This window comes from Bos mutus, chromosome 20, assembly GCF_027580195.1.
Source record: "Bos mutus isolate GX-2022 chromosome 20, NWIPB_WYAK_1.1, whole genome shotgun sequence".
Taxonomy (NCBI): Eukaryota; Metazoa; Chordata; class Mammalia; order Artiodactyla; family Bovidae; genus Bos; species Bos mutus.
The window spans coordinates 15,187,713-15,205,740 of NC_091636.1; the positions used below are offsets into that span (position 1 = coordinate 15,187,713).

General features: G+C 42.1%; 1 protein-coding gene across 1 annotated transcript in view; it reads right to left on the minus strand.

Annotated features, from left to right (window-relative positions):
- Positions 1-18,028, minus strand: part of ANKRD55 (ankyrin repeat domain 55) — a 116,304-nt gene that overhangs the window by 43,887 nt on the left and 54,389 nt on the right. Inside the window, exons 5-6 of the mRNA XM_005897452.3 lie at positions 10,980-11,040; positions 743-871 (exon numbers count right to left, since the gene is read on the minus strand). Coding sequence (XP_005897514.1) covers positions 743-871; positions 10,980-11,040 — 190 coding nt within the window. The remainder of the gene's footprint in view (positions 1-742; positions 872-10,979; positions 11,041-18,028) is intronic.

The following is an 18,028-nucleotide window of genomic DNA, read 5'->3' on the forward strand; positions in this document are numbered from 1 at the left end:
GGGATAGCGAGGTAGGGTGCCATGAGCCTCTGTTTTCAGGGTTCAGAGTAGAACTCAGGGTCACCTGGAATTATTCTGCTTCAGAGGATTTGGAAGGAAGAAGAGCTTCATGGTCCAAAGACTCTGAAGGGACTTCCTAGTAATTCTTCGAAGAATTATCATGGAGCACTGTGAGCCCTCAGCAAGCACTGCTGGAGAGAGTGAGGTATGTATATATGTGTATTTTGTGTGTGTAATAGCCAAGGTAGGCTCTGCCTGATATTCTGTAACTCCTCCCCCTCTTTACCTTGGCAGGATTTCTTCTCAGCAACTGATGTACCCAAATGCTCCAAAGTGACCGGTCTGCTGTTGCCCCTCTGGGTATGGATGGAGGGAGGAGGGCAGCATGCATATATCCTGCTTGCTCTGTCATACATATAAGTGAAGTGAAGTGAAAGTCACTTAGTCGTGTCCAACTCATTGCAACCCCATGGACTATACAGTCCATGGAATTCTCCAGGCCAGAATACTGGAGTGGGTAGCCTTTCCCTTTTCCAGGGGATCTTCCCAACCCAGGGATCAAACCCATGTCTCCCGCATTGCAGGAAGATTCCTTACCAGCTGAGCCACAAGGGAAGTCCATCATACATATAAAGCCCATATCAATGCTGGGACTGTGCCTTACAGGTCTGACCTACTCAGAACTGTTAACATTGCTTTACACCATTTACACTTGAGACAAGCCCACTGGCTAATTTCTCACCTGGACTGCCCAGTGGAGAGCTGTTTTAAAGTCTTTATCCACAAGGGTGGGGTCTGCCCCCTTCTTCAGCAGCATTTGGGTGTGCTGAGGCCGGTTGTGGAAAGCTGCCCAGTGGAGTGCTGTCATCCCCTGCAAAACCACAGTCAGAGGGGCCGAGATGAGCACAGGCTATTAGGAAGGAAAGTGGAGTACACACTTTCTCCCCAGGCCCGAAGGCATCGCCAGATGCGTTGGTTGCTGCCTGTCAGTTCACTTGTTTCTTGAATCATTCATTCAACTCCTTGGGTTCCTACTTGATGTCAGGCAAACAGGTGTCAAGGATACTATAGGGAATAAGATCAATGAGATCCATGTCCTCGTGGGAATTCCACCGTGGTAGAGGAAGATAGATAATAAATGCAAATAATAGCACAAACACAAATAATAGTAACACAAACAAGCCAAAGGATTTTCAGGATTGTTGAATGCTATAAAGAATGCACCTGGGGTGCCATGACAGAGTAACCACCCCAGAGGTAGGGACTGTTCTACATGGGCCTCTGGGAGTCGAGGTAAACTGAAGGTAGAGACCAGAGAGCAAGTCACAGAGGCAGACACTTGTGATCAGAGTATGCTGGGATGCCATCTCCCACCACCAGACCAGAACACTGTCTGTTTACTAAAGTATCCCCAGAGACTGACCCAGGCTAGATGAAAAGCAGTTGGATGGATGAATGAATGAATAGGGAGAGGAGGAGAGCCATGCGAGATGCAGCTGGAGAAAGAGGCACGGCTGATTCTTGGAGCATGGGATGGGGAATAACCTATATAAGGCATTTGGATTTTATTCTGAAGTCAATAGAAAGACAGGAAGGATTTTAAGCAGGTGTTAACATGACCTGATTTACACTGTTTAGAAGAAATCACTCCGTGGCAGCCTGGAAATCAGGTCTGGATGAGCCAATCTGGTGAATTCCACCTTCTTTCCTAGCTTAAGGTCACACGTTAGGTATGGTTTCATAATAAAATGAACTTCTGCTGGGAAACATTTGCCAAAAAGAACCAGTAGTATTTGAGAGTGGACTATGAAAAGATGGCCTCTTCTCACTGCATATAGCTCACAATTACATGAAATATATCTGAGATGATTCTAGATTAAGATGCCTGGTAAAGGGAGCAAAGGAAGTGGACAGATTTCTCTTTTTGCAGTTGTTTCTGCATATAACACAGTGTTACCACCTTGGCCTTCTCTGCCTATCCAAGATGAGCTGAGTGGAGGAGACGGGCTGCAGCCTAGCTAGAAGGGCAGAGCTATTATTATTCCAGATAATACATTAATAATGTTCCAGATAATACATTCCCTGGAGAATTGAATGGCAACCCACTCCAGTATTCTTGCCTGGAGAATCCCATGGACAGAGGAGCCTGGCAGTCTATAGTCCATGCGGTCACAAAGAGTCAGACACGACTGAGTGACTGACACACAGATAATACATGAATATGTATTGCTCTAGAGTTGGTGATGGACAGGGAGGCCTGGCATGCTGCGATTCATGGGGTTGCAAAGAGTCGGACATGATTGAGCGACTGAACTGAACTGAACTGAGAGAGCTTTATGAGTTCTTCTGTATATCATCTCAATCCTCCAAATAAGCTTTTGGATTAAATATTGTGGTGAAGTCTGTGGTACTCACCAAATTCTATTTCCTCTTACTCCAGGGCACATACTCAGTCTACATGCCCCAATTTCCCGGCAGATAGGTGCGGCCACGAGACTGAGTCCTGACCATTGCCGTGTGCATAGGGAGGATGGAAGAATGGAAGCCCCCACTCCTCCAAGGCCTGCCTAGGAAATAAAAACTGTGTAGTCTCTTAGATATTTTCTTTCCTCACCTGGCAACTGAATAGAGGGGAGGCTAAGTCTCAAGAAGATGCTGGAATCGAGTGATTAAAAAGTCCAGGACCCTGGTTGATGAGGCAGGACAGGGTCACCTCATCAACCAGCACTGAACAATGAAGCGAGCAGGAAGAAGCTTTTATTATGTCGGACACTGAGGTTTCGAGCTTTTGCTACAGCAGTTGGTCAACTCTGAGAGGTGTCACTGTCCTTCCCATTTTATGCAAGAGGAAGTTGAGTTCTAGGGAAGTTCTCAAGCCTGTGACTGAGCACAAAACTGAATCTAGGGTTTGAGGTTTGTGGGGCAGTGAGATTAGAATGTAAGTCCCCTTGACCAGTTCCACATTCTAAATCATTACATTATGGCCTGCTTTCCAGTTTCAAGTGTCATATAAAACTGAGCCTCCAGATACTCTTAAAGATATTTCAAGAAATTGGTTCCATATGGAAAATAATGACCGTCTAACAACAGTGGAACTTCTTGTTCTTATTCCTGCAGCTGAATATTTACTTGGGGTTCAGAATAGCTCAAAGCATTTCAGTGGGTCTTTATTTTTAATTTGGCCCTCTGGAATTAGAAATTTGGACTCCAGGGAATCAGATTCTTTTTATTGTGCAGTGATTACCCCTTTCCCAGAGCTGAGTACTGTTTGCTTTAGAATCATGGGCTTCATTATAAAGTGCCACCAGCTCCAAGACTACAGACATCAGAGACGATTCTGAGTTACTGGAGTATAAGCTCATGAAGGCAGGGCCCTTTTCCGCCCTGGAACCTAGAACGGTGCCAGGCACATTGTAAACGCTCAGCAAAAGCTTATTAAATGAATGAGCGACTTCTTATTCTTCTTGACGGATTTTTTTGCTTTTGTAAAATTTGGCTTTGCTTTCTAAAATCATTCACACAAGAAAGACAGAACATGACTTCGTTATAGAAAATGAACTTGTCTGCTATAATCATTGTTATCAACTGTTCAGTTGAAACCTGTTGAAACCTGTTAGAATTCTTGATGAGTCCTCCAAATGAGGTAGATGGCAATCACTATATGCAGAGAGACTGATTTAGCCAGGTGAGAATTCAGCATGAAATTGTGAATTAATTTAATCCTTGTTAGGACACTGTTAATCCTTGTCTCCTAAAGAGTTTCTAGGCTTTAAGAGTTTTTCTCTTAAAGCAACCACCACCCGTCCTTAACTCCCTGTTGAAAAACCAAACAACAACAACAAAAATGAAAACAAAAAAACATCAGCTCCTGCATATTTTAAAAACCAGTGCAAAGGGCTACTACTATTTTTCATATACCTACTTGGTGCCAAGTTCATTCACTTCATTGAATCTTTACAACGATCCTGAGAGACAGGTATTTTTAGACTCATTTTACAGGTGAGGAAACTGAAACACAGGGTAAATGATTTCCCTAAGGTCACTGACTGGGTATAAGACAGGTTGGGATTCAAATTGGGGTCCCTCCCACTCTGGAGGAAATTGCTTGTTCCACACATCAAGCTAGTAGATTTCATTTTGGAAATGAACTCAGATACTAGAAAATTTTTTTTCTTTGTGATTTTAGCTGGATTTGGGATCTTCTCACTTGAGAATGGTGATTCTCAAGCATAAGGGTTGCCACCCTGTATTATTATTTATTTCATTTGGCATCACTTCTAGTTTTCTTCTGAAAGTGCAGCTGGCAAATATTTAGTTTAGTAAGCTATTAAAAAATATATATATATATATATATATATATATATAATCCCTCCCACCCATCCTCTACCTTAGAATTTGGGATCAGTGTTATAAATCACTGTTGATCCTCTGAGTGGCCCCAAGTCAAGACCTGAATTACTCAATTAGTCTCTAAATAATAATACATTATAATATATAATATAAATATGTTGTATATTTATCTTACAATACAAACAGCCTTCAAACATTCATTCAAGTCAAGAGAAATTTCCTGTTGCTATTGTTTTCAGTTGGGCTAATGAGAAATAAAAATACACCCTCTTAGAGTTAGTAATATGAAAACCAAAACTTTCAAAATCAGCTCAAATGCAACTCTTTGTATTGCACAACACACTTTGTTCAGGAACTGTTTTCTACAACTGTGTCCTCCTCCTTTCAGCTTTTTTAACACTGCTAGCACATCCTAGTCGTGTTATGTTAAGACTGGTGGCCATTTAAGGGGCAGACTTCCAGCTTGGCAATTTGTGTCTGCCCTGAGCTGTGACAAGAATTAAGATTTAGCTGTGATGCACTTTAATGGCAGAGGCTGTGGCTTATTCACTACTGATATACCCAAGAACATGGTATGTATTTGAGAAACGTTCACAGGAAGAGTTAATCAGTGAATCGCAGGTTATCCAGGTTCCCTTGGATTCACAGGGAGTATAAAACACCAGACTCTGCTGAATGCAAGCCAGCCACCTGTGTCTAAAGTGTGACGCCCCACATTGAGGACCCAACTGGGCCTTCAAAGAATCTGAGAGCTGAAAGTCTAGGAGTCTCTGGAAGATATGTTGCAACACATACCCAGATGGCCCTGGTGACAGTAGAATTCTACTTCTTTGAAAAAGAAGGTATGCTGGCTCTGAGTGAAGAGTAACTTACATTCATTTAAGAACATAGCTCTCTAGAAAGTTTCGGAGGGAGATGTTAAGTTTTGGTTGACTTAGGAGCCATTTCGAGATTGTTGATAGAAACAGCTGTGTGTGATAGCTGTTGTGTGCATGGCAGGCTGGCTTTGGAACACACTCTGGTGCACATGAGTAATTCTGTGCCTTGAGCCTGTGCCACCAACATTTCAGTTAAGGGCTTTTAAGTCCTATCGTCTTCTCAGAACTTCTTTTTTTTTTTCCAAAACCACTGTAACTTTTGTGCTTTATGAAGCAGAAATCTGATTCAGTGTTCAGTCGTTTTCTGTTTCAGAACTGCACTTTTAGACCAGCTCCTGCAGATGCTAAAAGGCACAGAGACAGAAACGTGTGATGTGGCTGGCTGCTTCGTTCATCCCGCATCTTGGTGCACCAGGCGATAGAATTCTAGCAGGTGTTTGCGAGATCAGCAAAACAATTCTAGGTCATTTGAAGGATCTAGAAGTTCACAGGAGTCCAGTTTAGCTCTGTGTGACATTTTTATATTCACATACTATTAATTTTGTGACTACCCCTCACAAAAGTTACAGAGGGTCTTCTGTGTACAAAAAAATGGAATAAAGGATATAATTTAAAAGAGTCTAAAAGAACTTCTAAAACAAGATAAGAAATGCAGTAATGAAAGCCATTTTCTTCAAATTTATGTGGGTAAAAACTTACAATTATAGATCACAAAGATTAGTAAGGCATTAGCAAAAAAAGCTTGCATGTAGATATTGCAAATTTCTTCTTTAAAATATTTTGGTATCTGTTTTTCAATATAATTTTTTGTAATGCTATGTATTTTATATTATGTAACTTCAAACATTTTTCTGAGAAGGGATCCACAGCCTTCTCCAGTATGCCAGATGTGTCCATGTCGTGAAAATGGACAAGGACTCCTGCCCTAAAATCTACAATACATTTTTGAAGCTCTCAAATGATATAAAATCTTATTTTTTTGAGAGTAGATTTGGAAATAATTAAAAGTCACAGGGAGTCAAATCTGGTAAATAAAATGAGTCATTCATTGAGTTGAGTCAACACAACAAAGAGGGAAAGGACAATAAAATAAAATCATATGCCTATTTCTTGAATTTAATAATTTAATTCTTTATCTAAATATGTATTTTAGGGACACTCTACTATGTGCAAGTTACTGAACTAGATTCTAGGGATATAGAGATAAAAAAATACATGATCTGCCTCTAGGACCTTACGGGGAAAGGAGGGTCTGAGGAGAGAGGAAGTGAGAGCTCCTAAGTAGCACGGGTCTCTTATTTGTTAAGGTGTTCATTTTTAGAATAAAAATTCTGGTGCATTAAATTTTTTTGACTTTATTATTTTACTTTCTGCCAGCTGTAGAGCAAAAAGATTTCTAAAATCAGGACTGTTTCTATTGATTTTGCCTTTTTTAACAAACAGTCCTTGCTTGTGCTTGAATCTTGGGAATGTTGTAATTAGATTTTATTGCTAAGAATTATATCCAAAGATTCACATCTGTTTTTGCAACTTGGATTTATTTTCTGTGAGTGCTATTGTAATGTAAGTTTGGACAGTCAGGCCACTCATAAAAATCTACTTATACCAGAATGTGCATTAATATAGGATCAACTATCTATTTTAAATACCATGCATCACAATGCTTTTCTGGATAAACGCATTCAAAATTCTAATGCAGATGCCAATATTTTATAGTCCCTCTTCATGGGGTGCTCTTCCTGCCAGAGCTAAAACGAAAGCAGGAGAGGTTAGATTCCAGGAATTTAGCAACTTAATTCTCTGTGGCTGCAACAGACAAGCCCCTCTCTTTGTCAGAGATTCCCCTGAGGTCCCAAAGAACAAAGGCACAGGACATCTGGCCATCTGACCCAGGGTGCCTTTCCCACAGTGTTAAATCCTGCAGTGTGGATAGCTTCCAAACAAGTCACTTTATAATTAAGCAGTGTGGTTAATGAAACAAGAAAAACAAATAGATCGTTGGAATGAGAACAGAGTTCAGAAATGAAACCACATATTAAAAAAAAAAAATCTCGTAACAAACTAAAAGAAAATTTAGCATGATGTAGTTATGTCCCTAGGGGTAGGAAAGACCTTTAAAAAGGATACCAAAAACAAAAACAATAATGGACAAGAACGATCATCTTGATTATATCATATTTTAAAATTTCTGTAGAGGAAAAGACATCACAAACAGTTCTAAAATAAAGAATAGACTATGAAAAAGCATTTGCAATTCAATAGCAGACAAAGGATTGGTCGGAATATAAAATAAACTCCTATGGGAACTTCCTCGGCAGTCCAAAGGTTAAGACTCTGCGCTTCCACTGCAGAGGGTACAGGTTTGATCCCTGGTCGGGAAACTAAGATCCTGAAAACCGTGTGGTGTGGTCAAAAAAAAAAAAAAATACTCCTATGAATATGTAAGAAAAGGTGAATGGACAAAGGATCTAAATAAACAGGCAATTCACAGAAGATCTAAAAATGCCCACTGTACCTATGAAATTATGCTCGTTTTCATTGGCTATTAGGGAAATGCAAATTAAAACAATAATAAGAAAATCCAACAACAAGAAAACGGTGGTAAGCAAGTTTTACACTATGAGTGGAGCTGTAAATTGATGCAGTTGTTTTGAAGAACAACCACGCATGCATACTAAAAATTGAAATAGGGAACCCTCGTACACTGGTGGTGGGACTGTAAATTGGTGCAGCTACTACAGAAAACAGAATGGAGGGTCCTTAAAAAACTAATAATAGAACTACCATATGATCCAGTAGCTCCATTCCTGGGTATATATATCCAGAAAAAACGAAAACACTTATTTGAAATGACACATGCACCCCAATGTTATAGCAGTATTTTTTTACAATAGCCAAGACATGGAAGCAATGAGTTCCTATCAATAGATGACTGGATTAAGAAGATGTGGTAATACATACAAAAGATTGAGAAAGCATGTATATACATACTATGTATATACACAAAAGAACAATTACCTGGGGGCCAAGGTGGTAGGGTGGAAGTAATCAAGGACTTCTAGTATTGTAATATTTAACTTTTTAAGAAGCAAATGTGTTCGTGTATTACTTATTCAAGTAAAAACTAATAGTACAAAAAATGTTTCAAGTCACTGAGCTCAGAACAGGATAGCCTCTAGAGTGACAGTCATCTCTGATATAAAGTGGTACATATTATGTTTTGTTTTACATGAGCAATTAGAGGATGGCTGCAGAAAAATTTTTTTTTTTCCTTCTCTCCCCCTCTCCATTCTTTAGTTTCAGTTAACAGTCTGTCTCAATTAAGTTAGATTTCTGTTAATTGATCATTTAATCTTTAAGCATTATTATGACAAGCTTGGGAGTCCTTTAGTTATTCTTGAGAAATAATTTTATTCAAACTCCGTAGGGGATATGTCTTGCTCTTTCCTCTTGTCATCAGGAAGCCATAATGCTTCGCCAGCACTAGCTTACCTTTTCCCTGATTTCTTTTGCCTTTGCTGTTTCGCTTCCTGCTACTTAACAGATGTACAGTGTGTGTGTGTTTTAACTGTTACTCCTTCATATATAATGGAGACTCTACTTGGAACTCATTGGAAAAGTGATTATGGGGTGGGGGTGGGGCCGAAGGTGACTGCTTATTCAGAACACTGAGAAGCCAAATGCAGGAACTCTACCAAGGTAATAAATGGAAAGGAAAGCCTGGGTTGTGTTCTTTCCATTTCAGAACTATCCTTATTTCCCAATGGCAAAGAGCAATTTAGCCCTTGCAAATTTATATGGATTGGCTCACACCAGCAATATATATGGGCTTCCCTGGTGGCTCAGATAATAAAGACTCTGCCTGCAATGCAGGAGACCCACGTTTGATCCCTGGGTTGGGAAGATCCCTTGGAGAAGGGAGTGGCAACCCACTCCAGTATTCTTGCCTGGAGAATTCCATAGACAGAGGAGCATGGCGGGCTACCATGGGATCATAAACAGTTAGACATGACTGAGCGACTAACGTGCACACACAGCAACATATATACTAAAGAAAAACACAGGCAAGCATTAGTAGTTGGATTCAGATGGGTTTCAGACATGCTGTGATATGGCGTGAAGAGGAAGCTATGACACCGAAGGCAAGTGTCCTTGTTAGGCATCTGCTCAAAAAAGCCAATAGGTCCAATGCTGGTGTGAGACCAAGAGGAGTCTTCTCTGGGAGGTTGCTTTGCACAAAAAGGAACTACAGACTTTTCCAATATTAACCACATATTGTCTGGAAAGTGTTACAACTACCACTGTTAGAAAGATCTCTGTCTACTTTCATTCTCACCAACCAGCCAGGGGCCTCCCAGGGTGGGGAAAAATAGGGAACTGTCACTTTGCTAGGGGATGTTTAGCTCCACTGAGTTGGGGACAGAAAGTTGGATGTCTATAAGAGAAATTTAACTTTAGGGTGTAAATGACTGAATTTGCCCCCTTTCATTTAATAAGTCCCAGTGTGGGGTGGGGGTGAAGGAAGAAGCTGAAGGTGTAAGAAGTGGTTGGCAAGTTGCCCAAAGTTTAGAAGTTCTTCATCAGCTGACACAGACTGCAAGCCCCCAGGCTCCCTGCTTTCACACGAAGGGCACTTTCTCATCTCTGGTTCTCATTTTTAAAGCAGAAGTTTAAAACAGTGCAATATTCTCTCATGTGGGGTTTTGTTTTAAACTACTGAAGACAAGGGGTAGGTGGAAGCAGCATGTGACCACCAAGTCAGAGAGGTGTCCATCCTCAGACCCAGACTGTGAAGTGGGGACTTTTGATGCGCTCATTAATGCCAAGCCAGTTGGAAGGAGGCCTTTGATTCAAAGGCTCAAGGAAGACAAGAGGTGCAGCCCAGGAGAAATACGAGGTAGGGGCCCAGTCCCTGGTAGGGGGCTCCCTCCCACTCTGTCTATAGCCAGCCGGTCTCCTTGAAAACAGAGTTATTTCACATTTTGGGGCATATACGTTTTCAATACTATCAGGCTTTCTTAAAGTTATCAGACATTCTTAGTAAAGTCAAATTAAGTTTACATTTAAAAATTCCATTAAAAATCAGATATTTAAATCCATTTTAAGAAGCTGGTTAAAGAAATTAACCTGGCTAATAAAAACCAGCCCTGGTTTTTTTTTGTTTTTTTTTTTTTGTTTTTTTAATTTAAATAGATACAAGCCCCTCAGTGTCTCTGGGGCAGCTCTGCCTGGTCTGATCTACCCTCCCTCAGGAACTTTGTTGAGAGTGTTGCTCTGTCTTCTTGGACACCTGGCACAGGCTTGCCTTGCAACGTAAAGGAAACAGCAGTTGTGATCATTGGCATTAATAGTGTGGCTTCTGGATCAGGGAGCCTAGAGTTATTATCTATCTGTCGTCTTCCACTCAAAGAGAGAGCATCAGCAGCCATCGAAATTTTTGGTTCTCGAGAAGACAGGAAAGAGCAATATTTATTTTTCAATGTCCAAAGGGAAATTACAAAATCTCAGTGGTAGATAAATGCTTAAATACTTAATGCAATAAATCCTACCCGATTAAAAGCTATCCGCAGTGGGATAAATTTCTGCCTGAGAATTAATAATAGAGACACAGGCTTCCCTCTCAGGGTAGAAACACAAACCTGCTCCATCTCCTCCTTGCACCTTTAAGAGAGGAAGCTCTGTGGTTCAGAAAACCCTTCTTCTACTCTAACCTGCACAATGTCCAACAATTTCTTGCATGGGCAGGCTCACCTCATTGTCCTGGTGATTAATCTCATTGAGGTTTGACTGTTGCACCAGGACGGTTAGGAGCCTGTAAAGAAAAACAGAAGTGTCTTTAAAGAACAGAACCTGTATGAGAACATGACATTAGAAATACAATCTGCTGAAGGCCTCCAAATGACCGGACACCCTTTGCATTTACTAGGGGAGAGATCTATAGGAAAGAAGCCAGGGTGATTGGTAAGAAGGCCCAGGAAGGCAGGTAGGAGGAAGACCTCTGTCTCTTCTCTCCCTTCCTCCCTATCTTAGTGCTTCTGAAGAGTGAAAGGGAATGCAGAAAGCAAATCCTCAGGCTTACCTTATTCACCAGACCGGTATCCCTTTGTGTTCACTCTAAGAAGCAAAGTTGTCTAGTGCTTATTCGTTATTCGTTTTCCATAAACTTCAAGTGCTTTCAAATTGCTTCACCACTTGGAACCTGTGTCATACCTTCTAAATGTATAGGTTATACCTGGAGGCAGTCAGCATTTACAATTTTGCTTATTCTTTCTAAAACACAAAATATCTAAGCATGCAGTCGTAGTTATCAGTGTGAAACAACTGCTGATGATTCCCAAGTTCAAATTCTTATCCCACTTGGGCCACATACTTGGTTGACTGAGGTTAACACTCCATCTGTGGGAGAGAAGCAATTGAGTTTAGTACTTAGGAGCCCAGACTCTGGAGCCAGACTGCCTGGGTTCACATTCCAGTTCTGACACTGACCAACTCTGTGACCACAGGCAAGTAACTTAACTTCTCTGTGCTTATGCATCCTCATCTGTAAAATGGGGGGAATGAAAGTGCCTACATTATAGCTCAGGGTGAGGATTAAATGAGTTAATATGCAGACAGCATTTTAGGCATGCCTGGAGCACAGTGTTTTTTCTAGAATACTTAACCCTGGAAGTTTTAGCCCAGGCTCCATCTCAGAATTCCCTGAGGAGATTTTTTAAAAACCACAAATACCTGGGTTGTATATTCAAGGTTTCTGACTCAGTAGGGCTGGAGAGAAGCCCGGCTTCTACTGTTTAAATAAACTGTTCAGGAAATTCTTGTAAACAATCAAATTTGGAAACTACTGAGGAAGATGCTGAACGAATTAATCAATGAATATTCATTGTCATAGAATTGTGTCCCCGGCCCCCCAATTTATATGTTAAAGCTCTAACCTAGTGTGTGTGCATGCTCAGCTGCCTTAGTTGTATCCGACTCTTTGCGACCATATGGACTGTAGCCCACCAGGCTCCCCAGTCCATGGAATTCTCCAGGCAAGAATACTGGAGTGGGTTGCCATGCCCTACTCCAGGGGATCTTCCTGACCCAGGGATGGAACCTGAGTCTCTTGTGTCTATTGCATAGGCAGGCAGGTTCTTTACCACTAGTGCTACTTGGGAAGCCCCTCTAAGGCCCCCAGTGCTCTAAAATGTGACTGTATTTGGAGACAGAGCCTTTAAAGAGGTAGCTAAAATGGGGGCTTCCCCGGTGGCTCAGATGGTAAAGAATCCACCTGCAATGCAGGAGACCTGGCTTCAATCCTTGGTTCAGGAAGATCCTCTGCAGGAGAAAATGGGAATCCACTCCAGTACTCTCGCCTGGTGAATTCCATATAGTCCACGGGTTCAAAAGAGTCAGACACAGCTGGGCAACTAACACACACATATACACACATACATACAAGTTAAAATGAAGGATGATTCCAGTGGGCCCTAATCCCATTTGATTAGTGGTGGGCTTCCCTGGTGGCTTAGATGGTAAAGAATCTGCCTGCAATGCAAGAGACCCAGGTTTGATCCCTGGCTTGGGAGGATCCTCTGGAGAAGGGAATGGCCACCCACTCCAGTATTTTTGCCTGGAGAATCCTATGGACAGAGCAGCCTTGCAGGCTATAGTCCATAGGGTCCCAAAGAATTGGACATGACTGAGTGACTAACACTTTCACTTCACTTTTGCAGTGGAATGACCATTTGGAGAGACAGCAAGAGGATGGTAATTGAAAGCCAAGGAGAGAGTCTCAGAGGAAACCAAACCTATTGGCACTTTGATGTTGGACTACCAGTCTTCAGAGCTGTGAAAAAATAAATTTCTGTTGTTTAAGCCACCCAGCCTGTGGTACTTTGTTACGATCATCCCAACAGCAAACTAAACTCACCAAGACAATAAACTGTTGTCTATGTGGAAACAATTTAAAAATTCAGAAATTATTTTGGAAGAATTATTTGAAGAATAAAATGGCTTGTCTTTCTGCTGAATCAGATTTTCATTGTTGCTCAGCTTAGGTTACACTTAAGGTCCTAAGTATTAAATTGCTTAATACTGATCAGAGGGATTGATCATGCTGCATTCATTACAAAGAGTACTTAAATGGGGATAGACTTCTTCAGTGAGGGTGATATAAATAGGAAGCTTAAGTGGTGGTTGGCTTTTTTTCTTTTTTAATTTTTACAGTGTTGTGTTGGTTTCTGCTCTAAAACAATGTAAATCAGCCATAATTATACATATATTCCCTCCCTTTTGAGTCTCCTTCCCTCCCCTCACCCACCCCTCTAGGTCATCACAGAGCAACGGACTGGGCTCCTTGTGTTAAATCTAGTCTTATCACTGTTTTGGGGGAGCCAGGACAATGCTGTGATTTAAATCTGGTTTCACCACTGTATGACCTTTCTGAGCTTCTGGTCCTCACTGCTGTAAAAAGGATAATAACAGTGATGGTGGTGGTGAGAGTTAAATAATGCAACAGGTGTAAAGTATACAGATTTTAAAGTATACAGATCCTAGTATACAGATTTTAAAGGAACAGTGGCTATGACTGAAAATGGCATATTTATTTTTATTATTTTTTTATGAGTGAATATATCTGTACCTTTATTATTATTTTTTTTTTTTACTTTACTATATTGATAAAATAAATGTGCCATATCCTTTCTGAATTCTAGAATTCTTCCATCAGGTGGGAAGATGCTACAAAAATAATTGCATTATAGTTAACATTGTTTTTTATGTTTTCCTTTACAGCTTCTTTATGAGGGGAGGGTAACTGGTGATTATCTTTCTTTCTCTCTTTCTTTTTCTCTTTCTCTCTCCTCCTTTCTCCTCCCCTCCCCTGTTCTCTCTTCTCTTCCCTTCCTCTCTCTCTCTGTGTCTCATTGATGGCCCTGGTCTGATGTCTAGGGTACATGTGGTGTAAGTGCTGAGTGAAGGAGAGTGAGAAGGAGCAGGAGGTTAGTTGTGTCCAGTCTGGTTATCCTTGGCTGACCCTGAGCAGACTGAGATCATCTGCAGTGAGACAGGCTTTTCTGGGGCTGCTCCAGAGCAGCGTGATCACACTGGGAGAAGTGAACTCTACCCAGATGGGAATGGGGGTGGGGAGATCAAGAACTCTTCTCACATCCTGGGTGAGCCTCCAAAGATCACGGGGTGAGCCCTATCCTGGATATTTCTGTTTGCCTCTCAGATCCAGCCTCTGCCCTGCAGATTCCTGCTTTGAAGGCTGACCTCCAACAATGTCATCATGCAGGTCTCCTGCCCTCTGACTTCCATTGGGTTTGGTCAGTGGGAGAACCTGCAGGAGGAAGGAGAGGAGCCACTTCCCTTTCTGACAAGGACTGTTTTTCCTCTACAAAAGGCCTGGGCTCCTGCCAGGTGGCCCCTCTCCTGCACTCCAATTACAACTACAACACAGTTTCCAGTAAGAGCTTCCTTCCTCACCTCTTGTGAGCTCAGGGTGAAACATTTTCCTGCGTTAGGAGGAGAGTGGGGTGGAGATTGTCACCATCTCTTGTTAGTTGATTTCAAATGTGTTACTCACTCAGTCGTGTCCAGCTCTTTGTGACCCCATGGACTGTAGCACTCCAGGCTCCTCTGTTCATGGAATTCTCCAGGCAAGAATACACCATTCGCTTCTCCAAGGGATCTTCCCAACCCAAAGATCGAACCCGGGTTTCCTGCATTGCAGGCAGATTCTTTATCATCTGAGTCACTAGGGAAGCCCTAATTTCAAATAGCCTTTCATTAAACTTTCTTAGTCATCCCTATTTCATGTTTTCCCTGTCATGACTCTGAGTGATATATGCAAATGTATTCCGCTTGCTTCCATTTGATTCCTAAGTCACTAAGACTCATCAATCTTAAAGCTGGTACAGATTTATAGATGAGTATTCTCTCTCTCTCTCCCATTTTATGAGAACAAATGACCCAGTGCACTATATTGCTTGCCAAGGCCAGCACACATTGCCTTGGTTATCCAGCTTGGACAGAACCCAGGTGTCTGGTTTCAGCCTGGTGCTTCTATACTGTTCCGTGGTTCAGAGGCAGTCTGCAAAACACTTGTCCCACATCTGTCTTAATGACCAGTGGGCTTGCAGACCTCTTAGTTTTGTTTTCTTAGCGCTCCTGTTATGTGCTAAGCTGACCCAGGAGTATTTATCCCATAACCCCCAAGTCCATCTACTACCACTAGCTAAAACTCTGTCCGTCTCTCAGATCTCCAGCCACAGCATCAGGCCCACCTCCTCCCAGCTGTCAGGACAGCAGACCCAGGTCCCAGCAGACAGGCAGAGTGGGGGTGACGAGAGCACAGAGGCTGGGGCCAGACTGCCTCTGTGAGATCCCCTGCTCCCTCACCAATCAGCCAGACCTTGGACTCGTTAGGAAACTCTCAGTGCGCACATTTTCCTACCTGCAAAATAAACATAACACCTCTTTTCTAAAGATCTGTTGTAACTGTAAATGAGTCAATGCCCATAAGGCTCTTAGAATGGACTTTATATACTATAATAAATTCTATATAATGATTGATTTCTTATTACAAAAAGGTCCTACCCCTTATATCTTGGGGTCCCCTGATTGCCATGAGGTGACTTGTTGGCCAGGGAGAGCTCAGTTAGAAGTATCCTGGAAAGAAGGGAGGCTTGTCTCCTGGAGCTTCTCTGTTTTGCTGGCCCCTTGGTCTCACAGTCCTGAAGCTGGCTCAGCCTGGGGATGACTGAGGAAAAGGGTCCCCAAGGCTGCCGTCTGCTCTTGTCCCGGAATCTGCCCAGTGGTGGGAGTAAGCTGCCATGAAATATCCACTGCAGATTAGGATGCATCATCTCGAAACTAGAGAGCAGGACCCCGAAGAAATGATTTCCTTCCTCCCTCTAGCTGCAATCAAGAGAATAAAAAGAGGCAGAGCTGCCGGCACTTTGGCAAGGAAAAAAAAAAAAATGCTGGTAACCATGGAGATGATGAAAATGACTTTCAGAGAGCCCTGTGACTGCTTTCAGAGGAAATCGATGCTTGCCTTCCAACTCTAGCATGCACAACATTGTACAAACAGAACTGCATGCTCTTTGCAGCTTTGTTAATGATCATGCCCCTTCTTTCACATCGGCGCCCTCTGAATGTCCTAGCCAAGGAAGCAAGAAGAGCCATGGGGAGCTGAAAGGGAGAAAATTCAGACCTGCTGAGGAGTGGAGTATTCAAAGCAGGAAGGGAACTCATGAGATGAAACTTGTGCTCCTTTGCTTTTGTCCATCCAGCGTGCCCTCGTGTTCTTAATTATAGGTCCTTCCTCCCTGCAGGAGCTTAGACTCCCCACTGAACTATCGCTTGGCTAAGGCTGCACATTGACTGGTTGGTTTGCTAGCGAGTTGTTTCCATCAGAGAACCAAAATCTCTCTGGAGGCAAAGGGCTAATTGAAGTGTCCCCTTGGCTAGTTTACAAGCTGCTTCAGTTTGAGACTTCACCCTAAATAGTCTCCAGCAAGCACCGAGTGGAAGGAGTGTGTGCTGTTTGGAAATCTAGGGGTGAGTAGATTTTAAAAGGAGTCTGAGTGCCTGAGTACAAGTCCACAATGTGGCCAGCACATATGCTTATGATTAGAGGGAAAATATACATGTATGTACACTGACAAAGGCAGAGAAGGGAGTTCCAGAGGAGCTAATGGTTGAGTTTAATGTCCACTGGGTTCTAAAATCTTGCAATGCTCTACGTCCCAAGGTTAAAACAAACGGGAGTGCTGTTCATACCCTGATGAATTCACCGGAAACGTGTGCTCCTGTCAGTGAGTACAGGACTGTGTGTACATGTACCTGTGTGGTTGTATTTTTTGTGGACCTGTGTGTGCTAAGGTGGAAAAGGCCAGGGTGAAGGCTGGTAAGTGGCGGTATCGGGGTTTCATTCTTTAGTGCTGATCAATTGCACCTTTTTATTTCTGTCTTTCATCATCATCAATATCCTCACTCTCATCATCATCGCTAACGCTCAGTGAACACTGACAGTTGATGCTGTTCAGTGCTTTCTCACATATTTTCTCGTTTACCTCTGCCTCCTTACCTAGGAGGTAAGTACTGTATTACTCCTACTTTCTAAAACAGGAAGCTGGACCTTAATATGTTAACTTGCCCAAGATAATCGTGTCTATAAGAGATGGAGCCAGATTCATCCTCAGCCAGTCTGACGCCTGGGCTGGCACTCCTGCCCACCCTTTACCTCCATCCAAAAAAAGGATTTTAGGTGGTTTTCAGATACATATAGTAAGACAAGATCACAAGAGGAAAGTAGGCAGAGAGAAAACGAGGGCAGGATAGAGCACACATAATTATGGTCCTATGTGCATGCCAGAGGTGAGACACAAATTGGGTTTTGAGTTTTCTAAATATATAAAGAGAGAAACCTGATCGTAAGTCACAGTGTCCACATAGTAAAAATAATTCATTGGAAGAAGCACAGGAATTCCTCCTTTAGTAGAAATTTTTCTTGTGTGGTTTTTCTGAAAAGATTGTTTTTGGACACAGAACAAAATATTTCCTGACAGTCAGACAATAAGGAGTTCTGTAAGGCTGTTTCTTTTTTTGTTTTGACTACATGGTATGCAGAACTTCTTGGACCAAGGGTTGAACCTGTGTCTCCTGCACTGGAAGAGCGGAATCTTATTTACTGGACTACCAGGGAAGTCCCATAAGACTATTTCGCATAAGGCCTCTCAGGGTAGACTGAGGGCTTAATGACAAAGTGTGGCCATTAAAATGAATTCAACAGGATCCACAGCAGTGGACTC